Source organism: Octopus sinensis, linkage group LG3 (assembly GCF_006345805.1).
Source record: "Octopus sinensis linkage group LG3, ASM634580v1, whole genome shotgun sequence".
In the NCBI taxonomy this organism is placed as follows: Eukaryota; Metazoa; Mollusca; class Cephalopoda; order Octopoda; family Octopodidae; genus Octopus; species Octopus sinensis.
Window position 1 is genome coordinate 12,472,970 of NC_042999.1, and position 27,049 is coordinate 12,500,018.

Consider the following 27,049-nt stretch of genomic DNA (forward strand, 5'->3'; position numbering starts at 1 on the left):
CTCAAGGTATGGTGGGGAGGTCAGAATATAAGTGGTAGGGTACTGCCAAAGGTGCATGAGTAGGGAGTAAAGACTTCACATGAATGCAAAGAGTGTGGGGAAATACAGTGACTAGTAAAATTTGGGTATATAGAGAGGGTTGGGGAACAACAGGATAGCAACGATACAGTGAGCAGGGCAGTGAGGACAGGATTGGGGAGCAAGAGTTAAGCATAAGCATAGTGCATGAAAAAGAGGAAATTTGAAGAAGAGATGTAGTTTGGTTTGTTAGGGTAGGGCATGGGAGAAGTTTTGTTGTTGTTGTTACATGTGCTTCTAGAACTCAGTTTCACTGAAGTGGGTGGATCTTCTCTAGAAGCTCATATCACCAGACATCTCCTCCATGAGGCCCAACATCCTGAGATTGGTCCTCACCACTACATTCCACATCTTCCTGGTCTCCCTCTTCCACAGCTGCCATCCGCTTTCAGTGATTGGTACTTCTTTATACAGCTGTCGTCATGTAAATGCATCACATGACCAAACCAATGTACTCTTCTCTCTTGTATGCTGCATCTGGTTCCTCCTATGCCCAACTTTTGTCTCAATAAAGTTGCACTTTGTTGTGCATGCACACTGATGTTGCACATCCAACAGAGCAAACTACCTTCATTTCTTTCCAGTCTACGCATGCCTTCAGCATTCAGAGCCCATATCTCACTACCATGGAGTATAGCTGTTTGCACACAAGCATCATACAATCTACCTTTCACTCTGTGAGAGAGTCCTTTTGTTGCCAACAGACATAAAAGCTCTCTGAAATTCCTCCATCCTTTTCTTATTTTAGAAACAATATTTTCAGAGCATCCACTCCCATTGCTAATTTGGTCACCTATATCACAAAAACTATCTACAACCTCAAGAGCCTCCTGGGCATTTGAGAGAGTCTAATTCCTGTGTGTTCTTAGTGGCTTATTGTTCCTGCACATCTGCTACATATGAAAATGACTTTACCTTTTAATCTACCTATGATTCCACTGCACCTCTTATGTGTCAATAGCCTACACTGGGTGCAGTGAATGGAATTACTTCCAACTCCTTTCCTATATATTGAGCAGGGCCATTTACTTGACAGGGAGAGAGTCTTATTTGCTTTCTTGCTGACAACTTTGTTTTTGCTAGGTTAACTTTAAAGTGTGTATACTTACATATATTTAGAAGAGAAAGTGAACAAATGAATAGAAATAGCACTTGACACATTATAATAGCTCCTGTATTAAAGTTTTGTGGACATGAAAATAAAATGCTCAGATCTTTTGTGTCCACACACACACATGCATGCAGGCACATGAGGGAGAGATAGTGAAACTGCATTTAATCCTCATTTCCTTTCTATTAGTCTTTGGTTTCTTTACTTTTCTATCTGCGTATTCCATTGAATCTGATGAACTTTGAGCTGAAACACTTCAAGATTTAAGTTGCTAAACATTCTTGACAGTAAAAATTTGCCTCCTTCTCCTTGATGTACCTCATTTAATTTTCATCTTCCTGGATAGGCTTGTTTGCCTATTTACTCTCTGCCCCAGAACATCTATTCCAAGAATTGCACGTTCTCCAAATAGAAACCATGCTGAACAAATCACAAAGTTCTCCTAGAGCTACAAACATACTTTCACTTCAGTACTTTTATTATATTATCTCTTATTGAAACAAAACACATTTGTGATGTTAATATCATTTTTAAAGGCCATCATTGGAAGCTGAGAATCAAAATTAGATAACAATTTAATTGACTAGGAACTAGTTTTCTTTTCAATGATCTTCACCTCCTACAACTATGATGTTTGATCAACTCAATATCAGTGCAGAGGAAAATGATAAAAAAATTCTTTGAAAGTCTGACTGTTGTGTATTCTTACTTCTGAGCTAAATTCTGTAACCATAACTACTAGTGATGATGATGATGATTTCTTTACTGGCCATAAGGGCCATGACAACAACAACAACCTGGGTCGATTCTAGTATCTCATTGCTAAATAGAACTATTTTTCTCTAGAAACTGAATAAAAAATTTCAGCTTGTAGCGTGAATGTCTATTTTGCACACATGGCTGTGTGGCTTAGAAAGTTGACTCTCAGCCGCATGGTTTTCAGTTCAGTTCCACTGTGTGACACCTTGGGCAAGTGTCTTCTTCTTGGGCTCCAGGTCAACCAAAGCCTTGTGAGCGGAATTAATAGACAGAAACTGAAAGAAACTCTTCATATATATGTATGTATGCACGTGTGTGTGTGTGTGACTCCTTGTCATTATGCAATAGTTGCAAATGATTATCACTGCCATACAAACTATTTCATTCATTTCAAATATACTGCGAGACCATGTCTGGCCACAGAGAAATACTACCTTGTTTGGAAACTGGTGAACATTGGCAACTGGAAGGGCATCTGGTCATCGAAAATCTGCCTCAATAAACTCCATGTAACCCATTCAAGCATGGAAAAGTGGATGTTAAAATGAGGATGATGATTTTGCAAATGAAGGCTTCACAAAAAATAAAGAGAAAATGTGATCATAGAAATGTATTTAAAAAAAATATCACTTACGGACTTAGAATAGCACCAATTGATAATCCAAAACGGCTGAACAATGCTTGAGGGATGATTCTTAAAATAATAGAAAATAGGTTTTCAGTAAATATCCATATATGTATGTACATACATGTAAAAATGTGTAGCATTGGCTACTAAGATACTAAACATCGTAATTAAACTGAAACAGAAGACAATAATAGTTGTTAAAACAGGTACTAAAGTAAGAACATGTATGTTTTTGATGCTTTAATATGAACACACATACAGATGCAGGCCACATTCTACAATTTACCTGTAAGATGAATCAACAGCAACTTTGTTTTAGGTAATGTAGCTAACTAGTGCTGAAAATATCCTTCTTATTACATCAAATAAAGTAACAGATCCAAGAAAATTAGTGGATGCTAAGGAGTCATTTGGGAATTGAATGAGATTATGAAGCAAATCTTATAAGAAATATCTGTCTAAATAAGACTGTTTCTGAGCAGCTTGAAAAGAGCCACAATAACACCCTGTTAGGGATGCACCTATAAGAGGGCCTCAGTAACGCAATTGGCAGCACACCAAAGCTATAATCAAATAACCTTAAAAGCAATGTCATCACAACCACAACCACCATGCTCCCATAATCATCATCACAACCACAACGATCACACTTCCATAATTATCATCACCACCACGGCATGGGTTGGACAGTTGACAGGGTCTGGTGGCTATAGTTTAAAAAAAAAAAGTGGAAAGCGGTATCATAATGAAAGCTATTTCCATTATTATTGACACTGAATAGTGTGAAGTTATAAGATGATTTTAAAGTTAAAGAGATGAGCTTACAGAATAAAGAGCTCAATGTCTGTTATCTCTATCTGTTATTCCTATCTATCTAGCTTTTTACTTCATTAAGTGAAGTTTCATAATAATAATAACATATATTTACACCTCAATACCACTTTGATGGCATGCGTTGCTCTCTCACTCAATAATAATAATATGGATAGAGGAAACAGGCATAAAACCCAGCTGCAGCAAACAGTGTTATTAGAGACAGCTAGGATACTTAGGAGGGTTCTTGGCATGTAAGGTTACTTGCTGTAACCCAATAAGAGGGTTCTTGTTAGGAATCTGTCCTTTTCCAATAGTCTAATCTGTTAAGTGTATATGAATAATAATTGTTGAATTCACAAACTGTTAAACCTGTTGCAAGGCCCAGTCTGAAGAATACATGAAGATAGATTTATCAACAGTTTTGTTCACTGATGAATGCTGTGCTACTCTTGACTGACCAGATGGCTGGAGTAAAGGTTTGGTATCAATCAGAGGAAACTGGCCTCATAGCTTGAGATGTCAAAAGGGGAGAGGTGGGGGTTATGTTTTGGGCTGGCATCGTTTGTGGTATGATGGTCGGGCCATGAAAAGTCCCAGATTGCATTAAGATGACATCAAAAACATGTTACCTTCTTAAAGGACAATTTCCAACCATGGTTCAAAAAGCAAAAACTTTCATTCAAGAGAAAGCTAGTCTTCATGGAAGATAATGCCCTGTCTCATGCAGCAAAGAATTCTAAGGAACACCTGCAGCAAATAGGCTTCTGTGGAGGTCGTCTGATGGAGTGGCCACCTTGTTCCCTTGACTTAAACCCGATCGAGAACTTGTGGAGTGTCCTGAAGAGGTGCATTTACCAAGATGGACGGCAGTTTTCAAGTAAAGTTGCTCTCTGGGATGCTGCTCAAAGCATGACACAAGAGGACATCATCACTTTGACAAATTCAATGGATCAGAGCGTAAGGAAGGTTATTGCATGTGGAGCACCATACATCAAACATTAGGAGAAGTTGACATCATAATCCCATGATTATTTTCATTCCAACGTATTATTATGTTTACCATTAAGTCCTTTATGAATAATTTTTTTCTGAAACTTTTACTGTTGAATGAAATAAATGTTTGTTCTCACACTATCATTTTTATTATACTTGCCTAATAATTTGTGACGGTGAAAATGTTGCCTAATCACAAAAATGGACACCATTTGTTGGTGTCTGCACAGACCAGATGTATTTTAACAGAATATGCACAGATAGGTGTTGCCAACAGTCAATGGGAAAACAACTGGTTTTGAACAAATATACATTTATTTATTGAGAAAAGGTTCATTTGCCTATTAATGTGGAACATAGTGTATATCTGTCTTTGTATTATCCCCTTCATTTATTGCTCTTGTGGATAATAAAATAAATATCATTATTATTGGCAGTGAGCTGGCAGAATCGTTAGCATACCAGGCAAAATGTTTAGTGACATTTTGTCTGTCTTCACGTTCTGAGTTCAAATCCTGCCAAGGTCAACTTTGCCTTTCATCCTTTCGCAGTCGATAAAATAAGTATCAGTTAAACATTGGGGTTGATGTAATCAACTTACCCTTTCCCCCAAAATTGCTGACCTTGCACCAAAATTTGAAGTTATTATAATTATTATTAGTTGGGCTCTGATTCTCTCCTTAACTTTTATCACTTGATTCAACAATTTGATAACTCTGTAATTATTTCTATCTAAGGCATCACCGTTACCTTTGTAACAGTTGACTATGGTGCTGCTACACCAGTCATTGGGTATGAATCCTTCATGAACTACCTAATCTACAATAAGGGTGACTAGACCATAACCCACACTGCCAGATATTTTAAGCATTTCAGTGGTGATTCCTGGTGGACCAGGGGCTTTCCCTGCCTTCATATCCTTAATTGCTTTATCTACCAAGATATTATTGATTCAGGTAGCTGGTCCCTCAATTGGGTCAACATTTGGCAGAAACTCCTCTTCCCATTCATTCTCCACATTCAGCAGTCTTTCCTAACGGCATTTCCAAGCCTCTTTCTTTGCAGAACCATGAAATGCAAGTGCACCATCATCCATGCGGACACATTTCTCTCCTATGACATCACGATTTTCTCTCACACGCTGTCTCGCAATCTGAAATACTTCAGTTCTTTGGTCCTCATGTTACTGAACATAGGCAAACTTCTTCTTTTCTACTTCTCCCTTGGCTAGATGTAGCTGTCTCTTAGCTTCCTTTCTGGCTATCTGATACAGTTCCCTGCTGCACCTACTCTTCCAGTCCCGTTTCTTTGCTCTAATGGCCTTGTCTACTGAAAAGCTCCACCACAACATTACCCTAGGTCTGGTTGGGATTTTGCACTACTCATAGATTTGGTCTGTGGCAATTGGAAAACTGTTCCACAGGAATTTCCAGTTGCCCTCTATGTCACAAGTTTTAGCTCCTCCTTCCTTTCATCAAATTTTTCAATTAGGATGTCTCTAAATCTCTGAGCACATGAAGGGTTCTTAAGTTTCCAGATTGGTCTGTTTCTTGGCATCCGTCTGACCTGGAGTCTAAAGTCACTAACAACAAGTCTATGTTGGGGGATACATTCATCACTAGGGAGGGTCTTTGTATTTAAGAGCAACCATACATCCCGCTGCCTGGTGAAAATTCCATGATCCTCATGTACACCATGGAAAATACCGGACTAAGTCCAACATGCCCAGAAAGTGTAATAATAATAATAATAATCATCATACAATTATGTAATAATAACCAAAATCTTTATTAATAGTTTTTTCCTCCCCATTAAATGCTGTTTCAATGAAGCTATATGAAAATTCAGTTTTATGTAGCTGCTTTTATTTCAAAAGTTGTTTGTTAGATTTGGTTGCAAAATCATAAAGGCATATGGACAACCAAATTGTGACCCACAAATTCAATAGGAAGGAGGATATAGTGTCTCTTTATTTCTTGTCCCAGAATTCATTGCTATATGTGTAGGCATCACAGTGTGATCAAGATGTTTGTTTTCCAACCACATGTTTCTGGGTTAGGTCCTACTGCATGGCATTTTGGGCAAGTGTCCTCTACTATAGTCCAGGGTTGACCAAAGCACCTTGTATATATACATATATGTGTGTGCTTGTGTCACCTTCTTTTGACGTTGTGTGGTGCTTTTAAATGAGCATCATTTTTGTACAAACAGTGTTCTTTGTTTCCGATCTTTCAGGAAAACATGTCAGACCATGGAGAAATATTATCTTGCTTGGAAACAGGTAAAAGTTGGAGAAAGGAAGGACATCCAGCCATAGAAAGTCTGTCTCAACAAATTCCATCTGACTTAGGAAAAATAGACATTAAACAATGATGACATCATGTGCTGGTTGTGAACAAGCATCACATCATATAAGCAGTGTTCACTGTTTCTGATCTTCCATGAAAACATGTTCAACCATAGGAAATAATTACCTCATCTGGAAATGAGTGAGGGCTGGTAATCGGAAGGGCATCTGGCCATAGAAAATATGTCACAGTGTGTTCCATGCAAGCATGGAAGAGTAGACATTAGAATGATGATGCAGCTGCTGATGAGAAGTGTAATTAAAACTGTATTATACAGAGTTTCTTTCCTGTTTTATAATGGCAGAATGTGATCTGAGCAAAATTTAGCTGTTATTTCTAACAGGCTGGATCACCCTATGATGATCTTGGGAAACTTGGTGAATAAACTTCAAGTCCTGAGAACAGATTTTAATGAAGGAAAATCTGAGATAACCGAGTTAAGAGACAAGGGATTACATAATATGAAATACAAGAAAACTACAATATGAAGAATTAAGGTTAATCTAGGAAATCTGTAACATGCTGCATCATCATCATTTAACATGTGGTCCATGCCAACATGAGTTGGATAGTTGAGCAGGATCCAATGAAACCCATGATTGTGTGGTACTGTAATGTTTGCATTGGCAGGGTTTCTACAGCTGGATACCCTTCCTAATGTCAGAATGAGCCAGGTGCTCTTTTTTCATGACACCAGCACTAGTGAGGTCACAAAATAACAAAGAAGACAAAGAAAAGGTACGTTTGATAGAGTGGGGATGTAGTAGAGAGGGAGGTGGCTTTATGTCAGGTGTTGAGAGGCTAAAGCATGATGGAGAGACAGGAACAAATGTCTTACTGTAAAGAACTATCCCACATCATATGAGAGCGGATAGGATCAGTTGGGAAGAAGACAATGATGAGGTGTCAGAGAGTTTATTCTCAAGATACAAGATGGGAATTATCAGAGAGAACACAGACAAAGGACCGTGAAGCAAGTTCCTAAGATTGTGAGAGGAGAGTGACAGATGATCAGAGATGGGAGGAGAATGAGTATAGTGAATGGAACAAGAGTAGAGGTATGGTCGATGGTACATAGCAGTATAATGGTAGGGAGTGAAAGAAATGGAGTGGCTCTGGAAAGAAGTGGTGCTAATTGGCAGCAAAGGAAAGGTAGAGAGCAGCAAACAGTATAATAAACCTGCAGATAGATGAGAAAATAGTTGAAATGGAAAATAAGTGAATAAATCTTTTTTTCTGTATATGGATAACTTCCATTAAAACATTAATACTCACTCTCCAAAGATAAGGACACCAGTTGTTGAAGTGATAATTGCAGTTACAGGGTCAGATATATAATTCAAGAAGATGGGCATTGCCTCTACCGCTGCTGAATTTGTCAGCAATAGTGTAACAAGTAAAAGATGTCGTCTCTTCACTAGAGGAATAATAATGTTAGCATATTTCTGTTCTTTCGGTGTACCTCCAGCCCTTAAAGTCAGTAAATTGAGCATGTCGAGCGAAAAGTAGCCAATGGTTAGTCCGGACATCATAGCTGAAAGAGGAATTTTTACAATAATAACTGGTAAGACATATAAGAATAAACATAATAATGATAACAACAGTAATTTCTTAATTAGATATGAAGGCAAATATTGGTATTGCAGCGAGACAGAGGTGTTGAGCTATTGCTCCCAAATGGTTACACTTTTTGTTCTGTAACTTTGAGCAAGATACATAACTTTGCTCGCTTCACTGTACCTGACAGATAAAATATAAGTTTTTAAAAAATGCATAAAACATAGCGTTTAGAAAGTCCCTCAAGGAAAGAGGATATGTTTGGGATCTGCATGTCTCATGGATTTATGAATGTGTACCTAAAAACAGAAAAAACAAAAAAAAAATCTAGCTACAGTCTATGTTGCTAGAACATGGTTAGTGTTACTGGTGTTTCCTCCACTTCAGGCTGTAGGCTTGGGTAAGAGTTGTATGGAAAAGCTGCAATTGTCCTCAAATCACACTACTGATGTTGTCCAGTGAAAGTCAAGATCAAAAGCTGATACAGTTTGACACCACTGTCTTTAGAATGAAGACAATGTTGGATTAATTTAAGAATTCCAACTCCTGATTTGTAGCAGATTAAAAAAGTCCAAATACTTGAATATTACTTATTTGATATCAACCCCAGAAAAATGGAAGGTCAGATCTGAACTCAGAATGTAAAGAGTTGGAAGAAATACTATATGGCATTTTCGTCCAAGGTTCTTACAATTCTGTTATTGACTACTTAAGGAAAGTTGAGAGAAAACAGTGAAAATATAAAGGTTTAAAGCAGCAGAGCAAATGATCATAAAATAGCAAACAATCCTGTTTATGATTTTGCTACACAATAACAATTTCTCCTTGTTTGGTAACATAGATATCAATAGTAATTGAGGTTAACTGAATGAACTAAACATATTGAAACTGCAAAACTGTTTTCAACTGTTGGGAGACTTCATTCAGTTCTAGTAAGGTAGAGGTATAACATGGTAACTGATGCTTAAAAGTGAAGCATGAATTCCACATGATTATGCTGCTATCGTCACTGCTGTGATCATTATCGTTGTCATCATCTTACATCTGCTTGGAGTTGTTCTAGTGACCCCCCAGTCTACACTGCAAAGTGGTCAAGTGATAAGACATCCTTGCCAAAAGTATGTCATTCACAACAGTAAGGTCTGGCAGAGTTATCTTTATTTTGTATCAGATAGCAAAGGATCGAGACAGATCCATCAAACCCATAATAGCACGGAAAAACAGGAGGAGGCAACAGCCCTGGTGGATGTGCACTGATGATTAAACATTTTTGTATACAAAATAAATTTAGAATCTAGATGAGGTACTTTGCAAATTCTTTATTTTTTTAAACTATTGCCTGTTTTTCTTTTACTATCACACTTTACTGCCACCTTGTTATAATTTCAAAACATTAGATATACCACAAAAATTGCTACTCACAGGTTGATAGTCATTAAAAGACTTTTTTGCACATGTTATTTCATCAGAACGATATGGAATGTCAAAACAACATTTCAATCACAAATACTGGGTTTCAAATTTTGGCACAAGGCCACAATTTGGGGGGGAGGGGCTGAGTCAATTACATCAACCCCAGTGTGCAACTGGTACTTATCTTTATTGATCTCAAAAGGATGAAATGAAATGATTTCAAATTCTGACACAAGGCCTGCAGTTTTGGGTCAGTGGGTAAGTCAATTACATTGACCCCAGGGTTCAAATGGTACTTATTTCATCAACCTCGAAAGGATGAAAGGCAAAGTTAACCTCAGTGGAATTTGAATTCAGAACAAGATGACAGATGAAATGTTGCTGAGCATTTCGCCCAACGTCTTAATGCTTCTCCCAGCTCCTCACCACAATTTTTCAAGCACTAATTATTACTAGATGCTTCATACACACCACCACCATCATCATCATCACTGTTTCAATGTTTACTATTTCCATGTTTGCATGGGTCAAATAGAATTCATTAAGTTAAATTTTCTGCAGCCTGATGCCTTTCCTGTTACCAATCCTCAACTATTTCTAAGCAAGGTAATATTTTCCCATTGCCAAACATGTTTCTAATCCACAACTAGGCACAGGTGTGGCTGTGTGAATAGGTGCAGGTATAGCTTCACACAATGTAGAACACAGCTGGAGGTTTCGATGGAACAACCTACTGAGGGCCACTGACCAGATCTGTGGATGGTGCAATGTCCGCTTTCGACCCAAAATAATGTGGTGGTGGAACAATGTTGTTGACAGGGCTGTTAGAGAAAAGAAACAGGCTTGAAGGATGGTGGTAGCAGGGAATTGTATCAGGCTGCCAGAAGGGAAGCTAGGAGACAGGTTTATTTAGCCAGAGGGGAAGCAGATAAGAAAAAATTTGCCAATGTTCTGTGCTGTGAGGACCAAAGACTTGAGGTATTTCGTGTTGCAAGACGGTGTGTGATGTCGTAGAAGAGAAATGTGTCTGCATGGATGATGGTTCACTTGCGCTAAATGAGGATGCAAAGAGAGAGGTTTGGAGATGTCACTATGAAAGGTTGCTGAATAAAGAAAATGAATGGGATAAAGAGAGTCTGTCAAATGTCGACCCAACTGAGGGACCAGCTATCCAAGTTGACAGTACCTTGGTAGATAAAGCAATTAAGAGTATGAAGACAGGGAAAGCCCCCAGCCCATCAGGAATCACTGCAGAGATGCTCAAAATATCTGGCAGTATCGGCTATAGCCTAGTCACCCATATAGTTAACAAGGTGATACACGAAGGAGTCATACCCACTGACTGGTGTAGCAGCATAATAGTCAACTGCTACAAAGGTAAAGGTGACACATTAGATACAAATAACTACAGGGGTATCAAGCTGTTGGATCAGGTAATAAAGGTCACATCCCAACTAATTAGAGAAAGAGTCAGTCTAGATGAGATGCAGTTTGGGTTCATGCCAGGGAAAAGCACCACTGATGCTATATTCCTGTTAAGACAGCTGCAGGAGAAATACCTAGCCAAAGATAAACCTCTGCACCTGGCTTTCATTAACATAGAGAAAGCCTTTGACAGGGTCGCCCTGATCCCTTATCTGGTGGTCAATGAGGAAACAAGGGATAGATGAATGGTTAGTGAGAGCTGTGCAAGCCATGTACAGGGATGCTGTCAGTAAGGTGAGTGTAGGCAACAAGTACAGTGAAGAATTCCGAGTAGAGGTAGGGGTCCACCAAGGATCAGACCTCAGCCCCCTCATATAATCCTCCAGGCAATAACAGAGAAATTCAAGACAGGATGCTCCTGGGAGCTCCTCTACGCTGATGACTTAGCACTAATTGCTGAATCACTATCAGAACTAGAGAAGAAGTTTCAGGTGTGGAAGCAAGGATTAGAATCGAAGGGCCTAAGAGTCAACCTTGCTAAAACCAAAGTCCTAATAAATAGGAAGGCAGACAAACCACAAATCCCTTCAGGTAGATGGCCCTGCCCGATCTGTAGAAAAGGCGTAGGTAGAAACTCTATAAGATGTACCCAGTGTAAGCTATGGACACATAAGAGGTGCAGCAATGTCAAAGGAAGGCTAACTAAGAAAATAGTTTTTGTCTGTGGCAGATGCTCAGGAGCAATAAACACTGAAAATGTGCAGAGAACAACTTCCACATTCCAGGGAGAAAAACTAGAAGTAGTTGATAGCTTCTGTTACCTAGGTTACAAAGTCAGTAGCAGGGAAGGGTGTGCTGAAAGTGTAGCTGCTAGAATAAGAATAGCCTGGCAAAGTTCAGAGAGCTCTTACCTCTGCTAGTGACAAAGGGCCTCTCGCTTAGAGTAAAAGTTAGAAAAAAGCCCTGGTTGGTTGCCATTCTGCCAGTGACAATAATGTCATAGATGCTGTAGGAAGTTTCTTGGAGTCTCAAACAAAAGAGTTCTTCTACGCTGGGATAATGGCACTTTAGCACCACTGGAGAAAATGTTCATCCATGAAGGGGGACTATATTGAAAAATAAGTCATCAGAAGTCTTGTACCATGTTTTGTTTTTTTTGAGGCTCAAGACTTTTCATACACCCTATGTGTGTGTGTGTATATATATATATTATTCTTTAACAAGAACATTATTGACAGTAACTTTGAAGTTTTGGCCAGCCAAGCTTTCATCAGGTGCACTCTACCAATTGTACTGAGTAATCCTTTGCTTTAATGTAAAAAACTACTTCTGTTACCAGTCATAAGGCTCAACTTCAGTGAAAAGCAGATTGTATGATGCCTGTGTATAAAAAGCTACATTACATGGCAGTGAGACATGGGCTGTGACTACTGAGGACATATAGAGGCCTGAAAGAAATGAAGCTAGCATGCTCTGCTGCATAGCTAATGTCAGTGTGCATATATGACAGAGTGTAAGTGATTTGAGAGAAAAACTGGGTATATGAAGCATGAGATGTAGCGTGCAGGAGAGATGATTGCTAGTATAGTCATACGATGTATATGGATGAAGACGGTTGCATCAAGAAGCATCAATCTCTAATTGTGGAGGGAAAACATGGAAGGAGTAAACCCAGGAAATGTGGGATGAAGTGGTGAAAGAGGATATTGAGATGTTGGGTCTCATGGAGGGATGAGAAAGGACCAAGACTTCTGATTGTTTGCTGTGCTTGAGAAAACACATCAAGCTACGTGAAATCATGGTTGTTCTAGCATACAGGCATGTCCCTTGCATCCCACTTTAGCTGAGTGATCCTAATCTTGCGGGCACTGCGTTAAAGCATCCAGTACACTCTGTAAAGTGGTTGGTGTTAGGAAGGGCATTCAGCTGTAAAAACCATGCCAAAACAGACATGAAACATGGGCAACTCTTCAGCTAGCATGGAAAATGGATGTTAATCATGATGATGGTGATGATACAAACAAACATTAATCTCTGTGTGTGTCTATGAACAATGGGCTTCTTTCATTTCCAGTCTGCCAAATTGCCTCAGACACTGATCTGATGCATTTATTTCTGTTTGAAAATGAAAGGGAAGTTTGTTAGTTGAGATTGCACTGAAATGAAGTTAATTGAATAAATAACAACTGTACAGCTGTCAAAAAGGTAATAAAAATAAGGCCTTCTAGAGACCTTAACAGGGTATAAGGCTGGTATTTAATCTTGTATCAAGTCATTATCCCATCCCTAGATGATGTGTACATGTGAAGATAATAAAATATAAGCAACTCCTGTTATCCATAATTCTTTAAAAATTACAAAATATTTCTGTGAATACTTCAACATTGCCACAATAATTATAGAAACTATATTAAGAACTCCTGATAAAAATTTTAATCTAATTCTACAAATAAATATGACAGAAAGAAAAGTAGAATAATGAAGGGAATTTTAAAAATTTCATAGAAATATTTTTTCTTTAACACTTTTGTTGCAATATTTCTGTTGAAACACTGCTTTTGTTTGAATTAATTTTGAAAAAAAAAAAAAAAGAATTTAGTAAAATAACCTAGCCATTATTAAGATGATGTCTGGAACACTAACCCATTTAATATCACCCTACTTGAAACTGTCCATGGTTCTATGGTAGAAACATCCAGTGTTAAAGTGATCTAAATTAAAACTTTCAAACAAAATTCTTTGTTATATTCCAAACGCCAGCTTAATTACAATAGTGATTTTAGTAAATTCATTATTTTCAAAATTATTTGAAACAAAAGCAGTGTATTTCAACAGAAATATGGTAATGAAGGGGTTAACATGAATTTTGGTGGAAGGTTTTTGTATCATAGAATCAAGGGCAATCTCAGACAGATTGGTATTAAAAAGGTTGCTAAATCTGCTGTTGCCAGAATCCTATCTTGCTTCTTTTTTACTTATATCAAGTATGTTATAGCATATTATTTCACAAGCTTGTTGCTTGTTTTTAAAGGGGTTTGCATTAGTAAGAATGTCATGTCTTAGCAAATAAATAGATCCCTATTCATTTTAATACACATTTTATTTTGCAATAAGATAATAATTGTTTGTAAATAATTTGAGCAAAAAAAAAACAAATGATAAAAATAGTAAAATACATTTTCAGAATAGCCATAGTTCCTAGTTTTACAATATTTTTGTCCCCCCCCCCCCTGAAAGCAAAAGAGAGATATTTTGAATGTAGGAGTGAAAAAGAATGAAAATATTGTGATGGAAACCAGCTGGCAGTATTTTCAATGAAAATAATTTCTGAAAACATGATTAATAAAGTATGTTTGCACATATGTTAAAAGATCAAGACTACAGTTTGGATAAGAGATAAAAAGTAGAGATTATGTGCAAAACAAATTAGTTATGAAAAAGGATGTAATGTGGCAGTTTGTATTTGACTAAAAATAAAGAAATAAAGAAATCCCTTTCTATTCTCATCACATAATTACAATATACATATTCTAGAGAGTTTTGGACTCCCTCCAAGAAACTTATAGTCAATACATGAAGTCATTGTTTTGTTTTAGCCCCTGAATGGAGTGTTAAAGAATGGCATGCCCATGTTTTTACAAATGTATTCAATAGTAGGTTATCTTTAAGGACAATGCAGATAGATTGTGATGTAACCAAAGGGTGTAGGCAAAACATTATTAATATAATTGAAACTTGTCTCTTTGTTGGGTGTAAAAAAAAAAAACATAGTCACAATTGTCTCTAATTCTCAGAAAAAAAAGAGAGATAGTCTCAAAGAAATTGTCATTTCACAGAAAAATCTGCCTCATTTTCTACTTGTAAAAAATATTTGTCCACTGATTAAAACAGGGTTGAGAAGGCATTGTTCTGCTGACGTAGAATAAGATTCAAACATGTCTGACATAAAGCCACCAACCAAACCATCAAGATTTACAGTTTCCTGTGAAATTATTCATTTTCTTGAAGTTATCTCCCCTCTACTTTGAGTGTTGCTAATAACTGTCATGTGACTTCCAGGTTCATTTTTTTTTTCCAACTAAAAAGCAAATTTCAACTCGTTAAGAAGTTTTTTGCATACATCATTCAATACATTGCCATCTACCTGAATTATCTTAATTCGTACCAATAGCCAACTTGAGTTAGTTCCCTTAGCCCACTTTTTTAAGTTTAAGGGCAGTTGAAATTTATACCTGAATGGATAATAGATTGTCAAAGTGTTTAAATAATCCCCTATAATTCATATAATTAGACTTCACATATTTTGGAAAACAATAATTATACAAAATTAGAATACTTAATGTTAAATAAACTCCAACAAAGAAATTTGTTAGTAGAAGATATCATCCAAAATTCTTTTGGTGACAAACAGCTATCTTTATGGCATCTCTGTTTAATAATAGCCTCTATGAACATCAGCTGGCCGGTTGGATGGTTGTTTCCTCCATTCATGCTTTACATCATATAAAGAGAGGAGATGGAGAATAAAAGAGAGGTACAGAGAGAGTTAATATAAGACATACAGAATGTGTGCACATACAAGACTTGGTGGCAGGCAACAAATAAAGGAACACTCCACACAGAGTGAGAGAGAAAGACTCACAGAAGAATTGAAGGAAGAGAGAGAGAGAGAGAGAGAGTGCATGAGTATGAGACAACCTACTAAGGCTGACAGATCAAATGTGCAGCTGGAGCAAAGTTTCTGTCAGACCAAGGGTGACATAGCAGTGGAAGAGTGAGGCTGACATGGTCATAAAAGAGAAGAGATGGGTTTGGAAAGAATAGGAAAATGGAGGTAGCGAAAAGGGAAGCTTGGTGTCAGGTTCATCTAGCAAGAGCAGAAGAGGAAAGGAAGAAGAGGTTTGCCAATGTCTTATAACATAAGGGTCAGAGATGAGATGTGTTCTGGATTGCAAGACAGTGTATCAGAGAGAATTGAGATGTTGTGGATGAGAAGTGTGTACAAATGGATAATGGTACATTTACACTTAGGGATTCTGAGAAGAAAGAGGCATGGAAGTGCCACTATGAAAGGTTGCTAAATGTGGAGAATGCATGGGAGAAGGAGAGCCTTCCTAACATCAATCCAACTAAGGCACCAGGTGTCAGAGTCGACAACAGTGTGACAGATAGAGCAATTAAGGATATGATTGGCATTAAGAAGGGCATCAAGCTGTAGAAACCATGCCAAAAGAGACACAGTGCCTGGGCAGTATCCTTGTTACTTATTTGCTTTATATATATATATATATATATATAGAGGTAGACCCAGGAAAACCTGGGACGAGGTGGTGAAGCACGACCTTCGGACGTTAGGTCTCACCATGGAAATGACTAGAGACCGAGACCTATGGGAGTATGCTGTGCGTGAGAAGACCCGGCAAGACTAGTGAAGCCATAATCCGTGGCCCCTACCTGGGACGTAGTCAGTCCACCTGTGCATACCTTCCTTCTTGTGACACTTGTGAAGACCTGTTGAGGCAAGTGAGAATCGAATCGAATCGTATCAAATCAAATCGAACCAATCAAAATAGATGAACATCAATGGAATTTGTATCCTTGTGGTACCAGTGCCGGTGGCACATAAGAAAACCATCCGAACGTGACCGTAGCCAGTACCGCAATGACTGGCCTCCGTGCTGAGGGCAAGTAACAAACACCACGAGCGTGGCCGTCCGCCAGCCTCGTCTAGCACCTGGTCGGTGACACATAGAAAACACCATCCGAGCGTGGCGTCTGCCAGCCTCGTCTGGCACCTGTGTCGGTGGCACATAAAAAACACCATCCGAGCGTGGCCGTCTGCCAGCCTCGTCTGGCACCTGTGTCGGTGGCACATAAAAAAAAACACCATCCGAGCGTGGCCGTCTGCCAGCCTCGTCTGGCACCTGTGTCGGTGGCACATAAAATCACCCACTACACTCTCGGAGTGGTTGGCGTTAGGAAGGGCATCCAGCTGTAGAAACACTGCCACATCTGACTGGCCTGGTGCAGCCTTCGGGCTTCCCAGACCCCAGTTGAACCGTCCAACCCATGCTAGCATGGAAAGCGGACGTTAAACGATGATGATGATGATGATGATATATATATTGTATATATATATATATATATATATATATATATATATATATATATGTATATATATGTATATATATATATAGCTCATTTAAAGTTCTCACAGCTATGTTGTAAAACATGATAACAGAACTTCCTCCTTAACAGTCAATAATACTGGAATGCATTTCCTGTTGATCCCCCACAACACACCTTACTATTCTGTTTCAGTTATCTAATCGCCCTAATTGATGATGGAAGTGATTATGAAGAGAGTAGCTAGAGTAAGAGAAACATGAAAGAAATCTGAGGAGATCCAATCTTGCTGGCTTCTGTTTGTTCTGTCCTCCCTCTTCCTCTCTTCATTATCCTCTTAACATCTACTTTTCCATGCTTGCATAGATCAGACAATTTGTCGAGTGATTTTCTACAGTTTGTATCCCTTCCTGTCATCTGCCTTCACCTGTTTCTAAGCAAGGTAATACTTCTGCACAGCCAGACATATTCCCATGAAAGACGGGAAATGAAGGACATTGCTTGTTATGAGAGTGATGCTTGTGTGATTCCTACTGCATGTCACAAGAATACACAAACACACATATACAACAAGCTTCTTTCAGTTTCCATGTACCTATTCCACTCACAAAGCTTTGGATAGCTTGGGATTTTAGTAGAAGGTACTTGCCAAAAGTGCCATACTGTGGGATTGAACCTCAAACCACATGGCTGGAAAACTAATTATTTAACCACACAGTCACGTCTGCACTTTCATTTATATAAAATTCAAGCAGGAAGTCAGCATGCTTAAAGAATATACACATGAAAGTTTCTTCCTTGACAAGCGTTATTGCACAGAAAGTAGATGTTAACACAATAGTTTTTTGTTTTCTTTGTGAGTATTTATAGAACACTTCATTAATAAATGTTATTTTAAGACAATATAGCATTTCAAATGACAATAGCCCTTTGGTTTTTGACTTTGGCATCTAAGTGGCAACCAGAGTAATGCTAGTCTTCGGTTTCCTAAGTAACCAGTTTTGTCAAATGAATTATTTAGAACAGACCAAAAAGGTGTGTAATCAGATATCTAAAAAAAAGCTAACCACTATATAACTGCTAAATCTATCATTTGACACAGAACCTTTCATGTATAGTTCTGTGAGTGTGTGTCTCCCATATCAGGTTGACAGTACAAACAGGATAAATAGAACTCAAAACATAAGTAGTTTATTTTTAATCAGTAGGTTGTGAGTTTCATGTTTAACAAGTAGTATGCATGAAACTCTTGGCCCTTCAGTTACTTTGTAACTTCTGTAGATTGAAAATAAAATATGTAAGATTATATATATATATGTATAGGAGAAGACATCTCAGGCTAAATAGAATCGTGGCCACCCATACATAGAGGCATGTCCTTTTTGGCCATGCCTCTCCCCTCACACATAATGCTGTCTTCTATCAAACTCTTCCACACCCCCACCATTCTCCCTCATGTGCCTACCTACACTCTCTCCATGCCCTTACACACCTACCATACCCCTCCCAGACACTTCCAATTCCTCTCAACATCACTTATCTTTGCTATCTCTAAACATCTTTCATCACCCTCTTATGGAACATCCCCCTCAATCCCCTATGGACTACTTATACTACACCCATTGTTATCTGTAGGGAGTCCCTTTTACTCTCTTCCACTTGCCTCTCCTCAATAGTAAGCAGGTGACTTCTGTCATATTCTAATCTCTTGGTTCGACTCCCCTCTTTTAACCAGAGGTCATTGTCTTGTGAGCCCTGGGTGCTGATGCCATGTAAAAAGCACCTGTTTTGGTACCTTGTAAACAGCACCTGTGTCAGTGCCATGTTAAGAGCAGCTGTGTTGGTGCCCTGTAAACAGCACTCAATACACTTTACAAAATGGTTGGTGTTAGAGAGGGCATCTAGCCATAGAAACCATGACAAAACTGAGCATGGTGCTGCTCTCCTGACTTGCCAGCTCCTGTTAAACCATCCAACCCATGTTAGCTTGGAAAACAGACATTAAATGATAATATAAGCCTTGCCAACATGGAAGCTGGGCGTTAAAAGATGATGGTGAGATATATATATATATACAGGGGGAGAGAGAGTTTACACCTACTTATTCGTCATTTGTGGTCCTGGTTATTCACGGAACTAATAATTGTATGTGGAAACCACTGCATATTCATGGAATTGTAAATATCGTCTGTAATTGTTTATGGCATTTTTCATGACAATATATATTTTTTCATGCTATTTAAGGCTAAATTATTAATAATATACTGTATTTGCTGGCTTACTAGACACCCCTTCGCAGTTGAAGCTCCCTTTGAATAGAATAGCTGCGTATTACATCACTTGATTGTTTTAGATACAAGTACACTGTATTTTGTAGCTCTTATTCCTGCTTTCAATCAAAGCTTGCTAATTAGTATAGCAACATCTATCTATATTTCACGCATACACTCTCTCCCTCTCTTGCTGTACTTTTGAGACAGTTCTTGATACACCAACAATTTGACCTCTTTGAAAGTCCTATAGATCTGTCATTTTAATTACCTTTTTCTGAAAATATCTGAAAAGAAACAGCAATTTTAGCAAAACATATTGAGCAACTCTAATAATAAATCATAAAACATAAAAATAAACAAGATTTTGATGGTTTTACAGATATTTCAAAATTATGATGCTGTGTGTTTCCCTTATTTTGTCCAACCCCTATAGAAACAGTATATAGCACCAGTATTACTGGGCTAGCGACGACAGATTAAAGATATATACAACACAAGACTGAATGTTAATTTCATACAAGCGCTTTTTTAAAAAATCATCACTACATTTGATCATACACATTGTTTATTTCAACAGGATCATTTTTAAGGTTGTCAGCCAATATAGCCTCATGGAAATTAGGTTACTTGCTAGTCTCTCTCATTATTATAGTAATACAAACTAAATCTTTCAAAACCATGATTATTTTTAATCTCTGCTCAATCTCCCATTAGTATTATGCGCATATTAGTTGAAAGGAAGATTTTGTAGGTGTTTTGGGGAAAACTGCATCCAGTAGCTATCTTGAGTATTTTGTTAAGTGATGTGTTTTTTGCAGGGTGTTATTAAGTTAAGTTAATTTTTTGGCTCAAAAAGCAAAAGCAAGGCCATGTAGGGGGACATGGAGTTATGTACAGGGAGGGTGTTCATGCAAAGAGTTCAGGCCATTTCTGGTCAAGAGAGTCTTTGAACCGAGCAGTCATCGGCATCTTCACTATCTCGTCCAGCAGCTTATTATACGGATCCGCAACCAGACAGAGAAAGCCCCTCTCCTTCGACTGAGATGAAATCGTCGCAGATAGAGCTTTTCAGAGTGACCCCACAGCCGACAAAGTCCTAAGATGCCACCCAAATGCCCTTCATCTTCTAAGGTTTCTGGCAATGAATCTAAGCACCAGAAAAAGCTTATGACACTCCATGAGAAGGGACAACTGCTGGATATGTTCTGGAAGTTATGCTGCAGTAGGTCGCTATTATGTTGTCAACGAAAGCACCATACACTACATAAAGAAGAACAAGGTGGCGATCAGGACTACCGTAGCAGTATGTTTCTGTGAAAGTGCCAAAAAAGATAACGACAGTGAGAAACAAGCACCTTCTCAGGATGGAATCTACCTTGGCATTGTGGATCAGTGACTGCAAGAAGAAAAACATCCCCTTGAGTGGTAACATCATTCGTGAGAAAGCACCGAAATTATACCAGCAGTTTGACAGAGGAGACGGAGCAGAAGGCACCGAAGTACTGCAACCATGACCTTTGACAACACCAGAGCCCGAAGATTTTCAAAGTAAGCAAGGGATGGTTTGACCGTTTCCAGAAATGGTTTAACATAAAGTGTGTTTCCCTGGATGGAGAGACAGCATCAGCTGACAAAGAGGCTGCCGAGAAGTACCTTAAGACCTTCAAGCAGATCATTGAGGACAAGGGATACAAGCCAGAACAGGTTTACAATATGGATAAGACTGGCTTGTTCTGGAAGAAGATGCCTTCCACAACATACATCATGAAGGACTAAGCCAGAGCACCAAGATCTAAAGTACAGACGGAGAGAGTGATGCTAATTATATGTGGCACCACTGCTGACTTCTTGATGAAACCAGGATTTATCTACAAGTTCACGAAACTGAGGGTCTTCAAAAGTAAGAATAAAAACCTGCTGCCTCTCCACTGGATGTACAACCCCAAGGCCTGGATTACCAAAAGTGTAACTTTGAATTGGTTCCACCAATGCTTCATCCCTCAAGCCAAGGAATACCTCCAAAATGTATGCATGGAATTCAAGGTGTTGCTTGTTATAGATAATGCTGGAGGTCACTCTTTGGATTTGAATCACAAAGGACACCAGTTGAGTTCCTCCCTGATAACACCACCTCCCTCATCCAGCTTATGGATCAAGGCATGATCTGTGCCTTCAAGGCACTTCAAATTTGGAACTCTCCAGCACCTTGTGGATGCAATGGATTCAGATGAGAATTTCAAGTTGAAGCAGTACTGGTGTAATGTCATGATTGCAATGTGCCCGACAGTCATCCATGCTGCTCTTAAAGACATGTAAAAAAAGAACCCTCATCGCATGCTGGAAGATGTGGCCAGAGTGTGCTGAAGACTACGAGGGCTTCTCACCTGAAGGTATTCAGCATGAGGCTGTCAACAATGCAAGATAAAGTCAACAACCTCAGTGATGCCCTCTGTGAAACCCTGACAGACAAAGATTTGTTTGAGTTAACGAAGCCTGCCATCAAAGAGGAAGAGGAAGTGCTAGATCCAGAGGAAGATGAAGATGAGATGGGCCAAGCAACTGAATGTCTGTCCGACCTTTTAACAACAGCAAAGGAAAAGCAGAAGCATGGGATCTCTATATGGTTCAGTCACTCCGATTGGAAAATGCCATCAATGCTGCCATGCAGACATATAAAACTCTCATCACCATGAAGAAACAATGACTGCAACTTGTTCCTTAAGTGCACCAAGAAAGCCTTGCATGAAAATACGACATCCCCTAAAACACCTGAAGAAGAAGTGTCACCTGAAGAGCTTTAATTCTTCTTTGCTGTGCAGTCATTACTTTCATTATTTTCATAATCATCATCATCTCAAATCAATATCATTCATTATTGGTGAGCAACCGTACATTTTACTTTATTTTTTATTAAACTATTATTAAATATTATATATATTCTTTTCTACTCTAGGCCTGAAATTTTGGGGAAGGGGTCAGTCAATTAGATCGATCCCAGTATGCAACTATATATATGTATGTATGTATATACCAACAATCCTTCTAGTTTTTACCAGCCACTGAGTGAAATTTTTGATGTTCTGAGCAAAAATATTTCCAACATAAACCTACAAGAAGGCATTCAAACTTTCATACATCTTTACTAACACATATTTTAAATATAAAGTGCTTCCCTGTTGAGTATGTTATTAAAATTTATAATAAACTGGAAACATAAATCTGCACCATTTTAACATGTATTTTCCCAATAGCTGTCTTAACCAATAATACAATATTTTTAACCCTTTTGACATCACCTGAGACCACTCTTGGTTCTGAGACAAGCTTCCTGTTTTAAAGGGATCTAATTCAAAATCGTTTCCCATCAAAATTTCAAGTTAATTTATGTTCCAAACACTAGCTTAATAATGACAAATTTACTTTACTAAATTCTACATTATTTATAAAACTAACTGAAATAAAATCAGAGTATCTCAACAGAAATATGGTAACAAAAGTATTAAACAAAACTGGAGGCAAAGTGGCTGAGTTCCTTTTGAGTGTTGGGCCTCTTGGGAGGCAATGACCAAGACCTTTGGCATTATGTTGTGCTTGGAAAGAAGACCATCAAACCGAGCAAGTTGTGGCAGATATCAGTTTCACGGAAATTGGTACCCATTCTGGTGGCACCATGCTGTGTCATGCAAATGGCACCTGTGCCGGTGACATGTAAAAAGCACCCATTACACTCTTGGAGTGGTTGGCATCAGAAAGGGCATCCAGCCATAGAAAACCATGCCAAATCAGCCTGGAGTCTGATGCAGCATGGATTCACAGACATTAAATGATGATGATGAACACAAACTGAATGATTAAATAGCTTACTGTTGTAGGTAATACAGAAACTGGCAGAATTAAAACTTATGTAACCTAAAGCAATGTGTTTCTGAAGAACCAGTATGATCAATAAATTCAGTATTTGACATAAATATACAGTAAATGACAAATCATGAAAAATTTACCAAACAACTAGTTCTAGAAGGAAGATTACTGTTGTTCATACAACAAAATGAAGAGGGATTTAAAACTGATAAATAACCACAAAAGAATTGATGTATAAGCATCAGAACATAAATCTATGGTAATTCAGAGCCCAATTGATAACAAGTTTTGTAGTATGCCAATAGATGGCAGCACCCAGTTGTGTGCACAGTGAGAGCATTCATGAGGCAGTGTGTTAAGCGATGTCATTGTGTTTACTTTGCAAGTTGTGAAATTTGGGTTTTTGTGATGACATGCTTGCTGTAGTCTGCGATTTTGTTATGGATAGGAAGCTGGAGCAAAGAGCGAATGTGAAATTTTGCATTAAACTTAATAAGTCTGCTACAGAGACATTGAGCATGTTTTGGCAATAGGTTGTACGCAATGCTTCAAGTGGTATTTGCACTTCAAAAGTGGAAGAACATCCCGGGAAGACGATGATAAATCTGGAAGACCTGCCATGAATGTCAGCCCGAGAAACATGGAGAAAATTCCTCAGCTTGTGAACGAGGATCATTGGAGGAGAATCAACAACATTACTGATGTTGTTGGTCTGTTGTATGGGTCCATGCAGGCAATCCCAACATCTGAACTGAACATGTTTGTCCCCTGCTTGCTGACCATTGAGAAGAAAGAACATCACATTGAAATTTGTCAAGGTTTTCCATCAGCATGCTTCATGTTGAGGATCATCACTGGTGATGAGAGTTGAGTCTACAAGTATGACCTTGAAATGAAGCAGCAGTGATCACAATGACTGAAGAAGGCATGACAGAGCCACAACCCAGTCAAGTGCATGCTCACCATTTTTTCAACATCTACAGTGGTGTGCATCAAGAATTCATCTGCCAGGGCCAGACCGTCAATTGAAAGTTGTTTTGTGATACTTTAAAGCATTTGGGGGATGACATTCAGCGAAAGCGATCTGTGGAGCCCAAAGAATTGGATCCTTCACAACAACAATGAACCCTGTCACTCATGAGTTTCTTGCCAAAAGCAACATGGTATTGCTTATGCACCCACTCTATTCATCAGATTTAGCACCTGTGGACTTCCATCTCTTCCCCAAGATGAAAAGATAACTCAAAGGTTGCTGTTTTAACATCATAGTCAAGATCGGGAGCAAATTGCAGAAGATCCCTGACTTGCTTATGGAAAATGACTTCCAGCCCAGATTCCAAAAGTGCCAGGAATGCTGGAACTGGGGTATTGCTGTGCAAGGTGACTATTTTAAAGGAGATGATGTTAAAACTTAAGTAAATAAGTTATTTTTTTATTAAACATAACTAGTCTGGGAACTTTTTGATACCAACTTGTAGTTCATATTTAGTGTTCAGCAGCTGTTTCAAAAGATAAACAATATTAGATTTTAAATTAATTAATAATGTATCTCAATTGAAGAATTATACATTTAATGATGCTTATCCTAATGTAACAGCTGTTGAACACTAAGTATGAACTATATGTGAAATTTATACTTTTCTGCTTTTATTCTAAACTAGCACTATGACCCAGCAATGTGTGTGCGCACATACACGCGAGTACTGTCCAAATCTCCAACCAATCACATACAGCTAGCTGGCATTCAATTGGCGTATCAAATTTCGGGCATTTTGATTGGGTTTTGGATAGAAAATTCACAAAAAAGTCACTTCTATTGATTTTTTAATGGCTTTGCGGGGTGACTGGGGAAATGTAAAGATGTGCATGACCACCCTTGGACGGTTTTGAATGACCATAGAAAGTGTGAGCCCTCTAACTGAAAAATTGTGGATTTGTATAAAGGACACACACACAGACATTTTGCCGTTTATATATAGAGAGATACTAATGAGTAATGAATCTTATGGTTTACTAGTTCCACAGTTAAATTTATCATAACAAAAAAAAATCAGTTTAAGCATCACAAATTTTCTCCTGTCTGTCTTTAGTGGTAACACAGTAAACTGTACTCTCTGTAAAGATTTAGTTCGTATCAAGAAAAAAATATGGTAACCCTTAATTCTCATCAAATTATTTAAAAGAAGATACTAAAAGTCTGTTCCTGAACTTTTAATAGAATTTATAAGATTTAATCCACATCTACTGTTACACTTGATGCCGGTAAAGGACTGAACTTTCTCAGACATAATAAGTTTTATTTCAAATACTGTTGGGATATTTTTACAGCCATGTTTTCATTTCTCTTAAAACAGCAGAGAACTTTTGCATTAATGTTTTATCTCACAGTCCTCTCCAAATTAAAAAATTGTTTGCATTTACAAAATCATGGAGATGTGAAGATACCCCCTTCTTTTTGCTCATCATCTGGAGAACTCTCATCTAATTGAAAGCACACATTTACAATCACCATCATCATCGTTTAACGTCCGCTTCCCATGCTAGCAATTGACCAAGAGTCCACATCTGAATGAAAAGTAAGAAGCTCTTTTATTTTCTCATGTTAGTGAGTAGTGTCACTGAGATATTACAATATTAACCCTTTTGTTACCATATTCCTGCAGGAAGAGCCTGCTTTGTTTCAATTAATTCTGAAAATAAAAAGCATTTTGTAAAATAATTAGACTTACAACCCAAACTTGCCCAGTAAAGTATTCACAGAATTGTTTACCAGTTTGTAGAAAGGGAATTCACGGTACTTATGCATTTATATATATATATTTAACCTAACTTCTGGACTTATTTAATTGGAACTATCCAAACAATAAGTAATCAATTTACATGAGTCAAAGCTTTTTTTAAACAATTTTTATCCTGAAAATCACCTGTTTTAAAGTGAAAGAGATGTATATGAAATGGATGTGTGTGTCAGAGAGAGAGTGTGTGCCACTTACACATACATGAGAACACACGTTCACTCACTCACGCACACATGCATACGTACATACAAAAAAGATGTACACATATGTGTTAATGTATGTACATGACAACACAACCCTTCACTCACTCTGCCTCTCCTTTTCTCTCTCTCTCTTTCACACACACACGCCCATACCTCTTTCACTTTCCCCCCTCTGTCACTTTAAAACAAAAGTAAATAAATAAAAAAAATTTACAGAAAGTAATGAACTCCGGATGATGAAATGACATTCAGTTAAAAATATTTCTAAATATTGTGTACATCAAAAAGTCAACAGTTTTTTTTTTTACATAGAGAGCATGAAGACAATGTGCGTGTATATGTCACAGATAGCGAATGTGTTTTTGTGTTGATTGACACACCATGACATTCATTATATGTGTGTACGTTGACATCATGGAAGCCATGTATTTTTTGCATCAAGAAATAACAAAAATTGTGTTTAATCATTTAAATAGAGGTTCAAATGTCACAAAAATTTGTACTGCACTGCCGAAGGTATGAAAATAAATATGTAAAAAAAATTAAGATAAAATATACTATTTCTGAGATATTTCAGTTACATCCAAACATCCCTAGAGTTTTAGTATTATCAAGATTGTCATTGTAAAGCTGTTGTTTGGAACAAGGCTTTAGTCAAGA

The 27,049-nt window shown here is 37.9% G+C and overlaps 1 protein-coding gene across 1 annotated transcript in view; it reads right to left on the minus strand.

Annotated features, from left to right (window-relative positions):
- The window catches only part of LOC115209121 (DUF21 domain-containing protein At4g14240), a 100,899-nt gene that overhangs the window by 30,022 nt on the left and 43,828 nt on the right, over positions 1 to 27,049 (minus strand). Inside the window, exons 2-3 of the mRNA XM_029777258.2 lie at positions 8,009 to 8,267; positions 2,583 to 2,642 (exon numbers count right to left, since the gene is read on the minus strand). Coding sequence (XP_029633118.1) covers positions 2,583 to 2,642; positions 8,009 to 8,267 — 319 coding nt within the window. The remainder of the gene's footprint in view (positions 1 to 2,582; positions 2,643 to 8,008; positions 8,268 to 27,049) is intronic.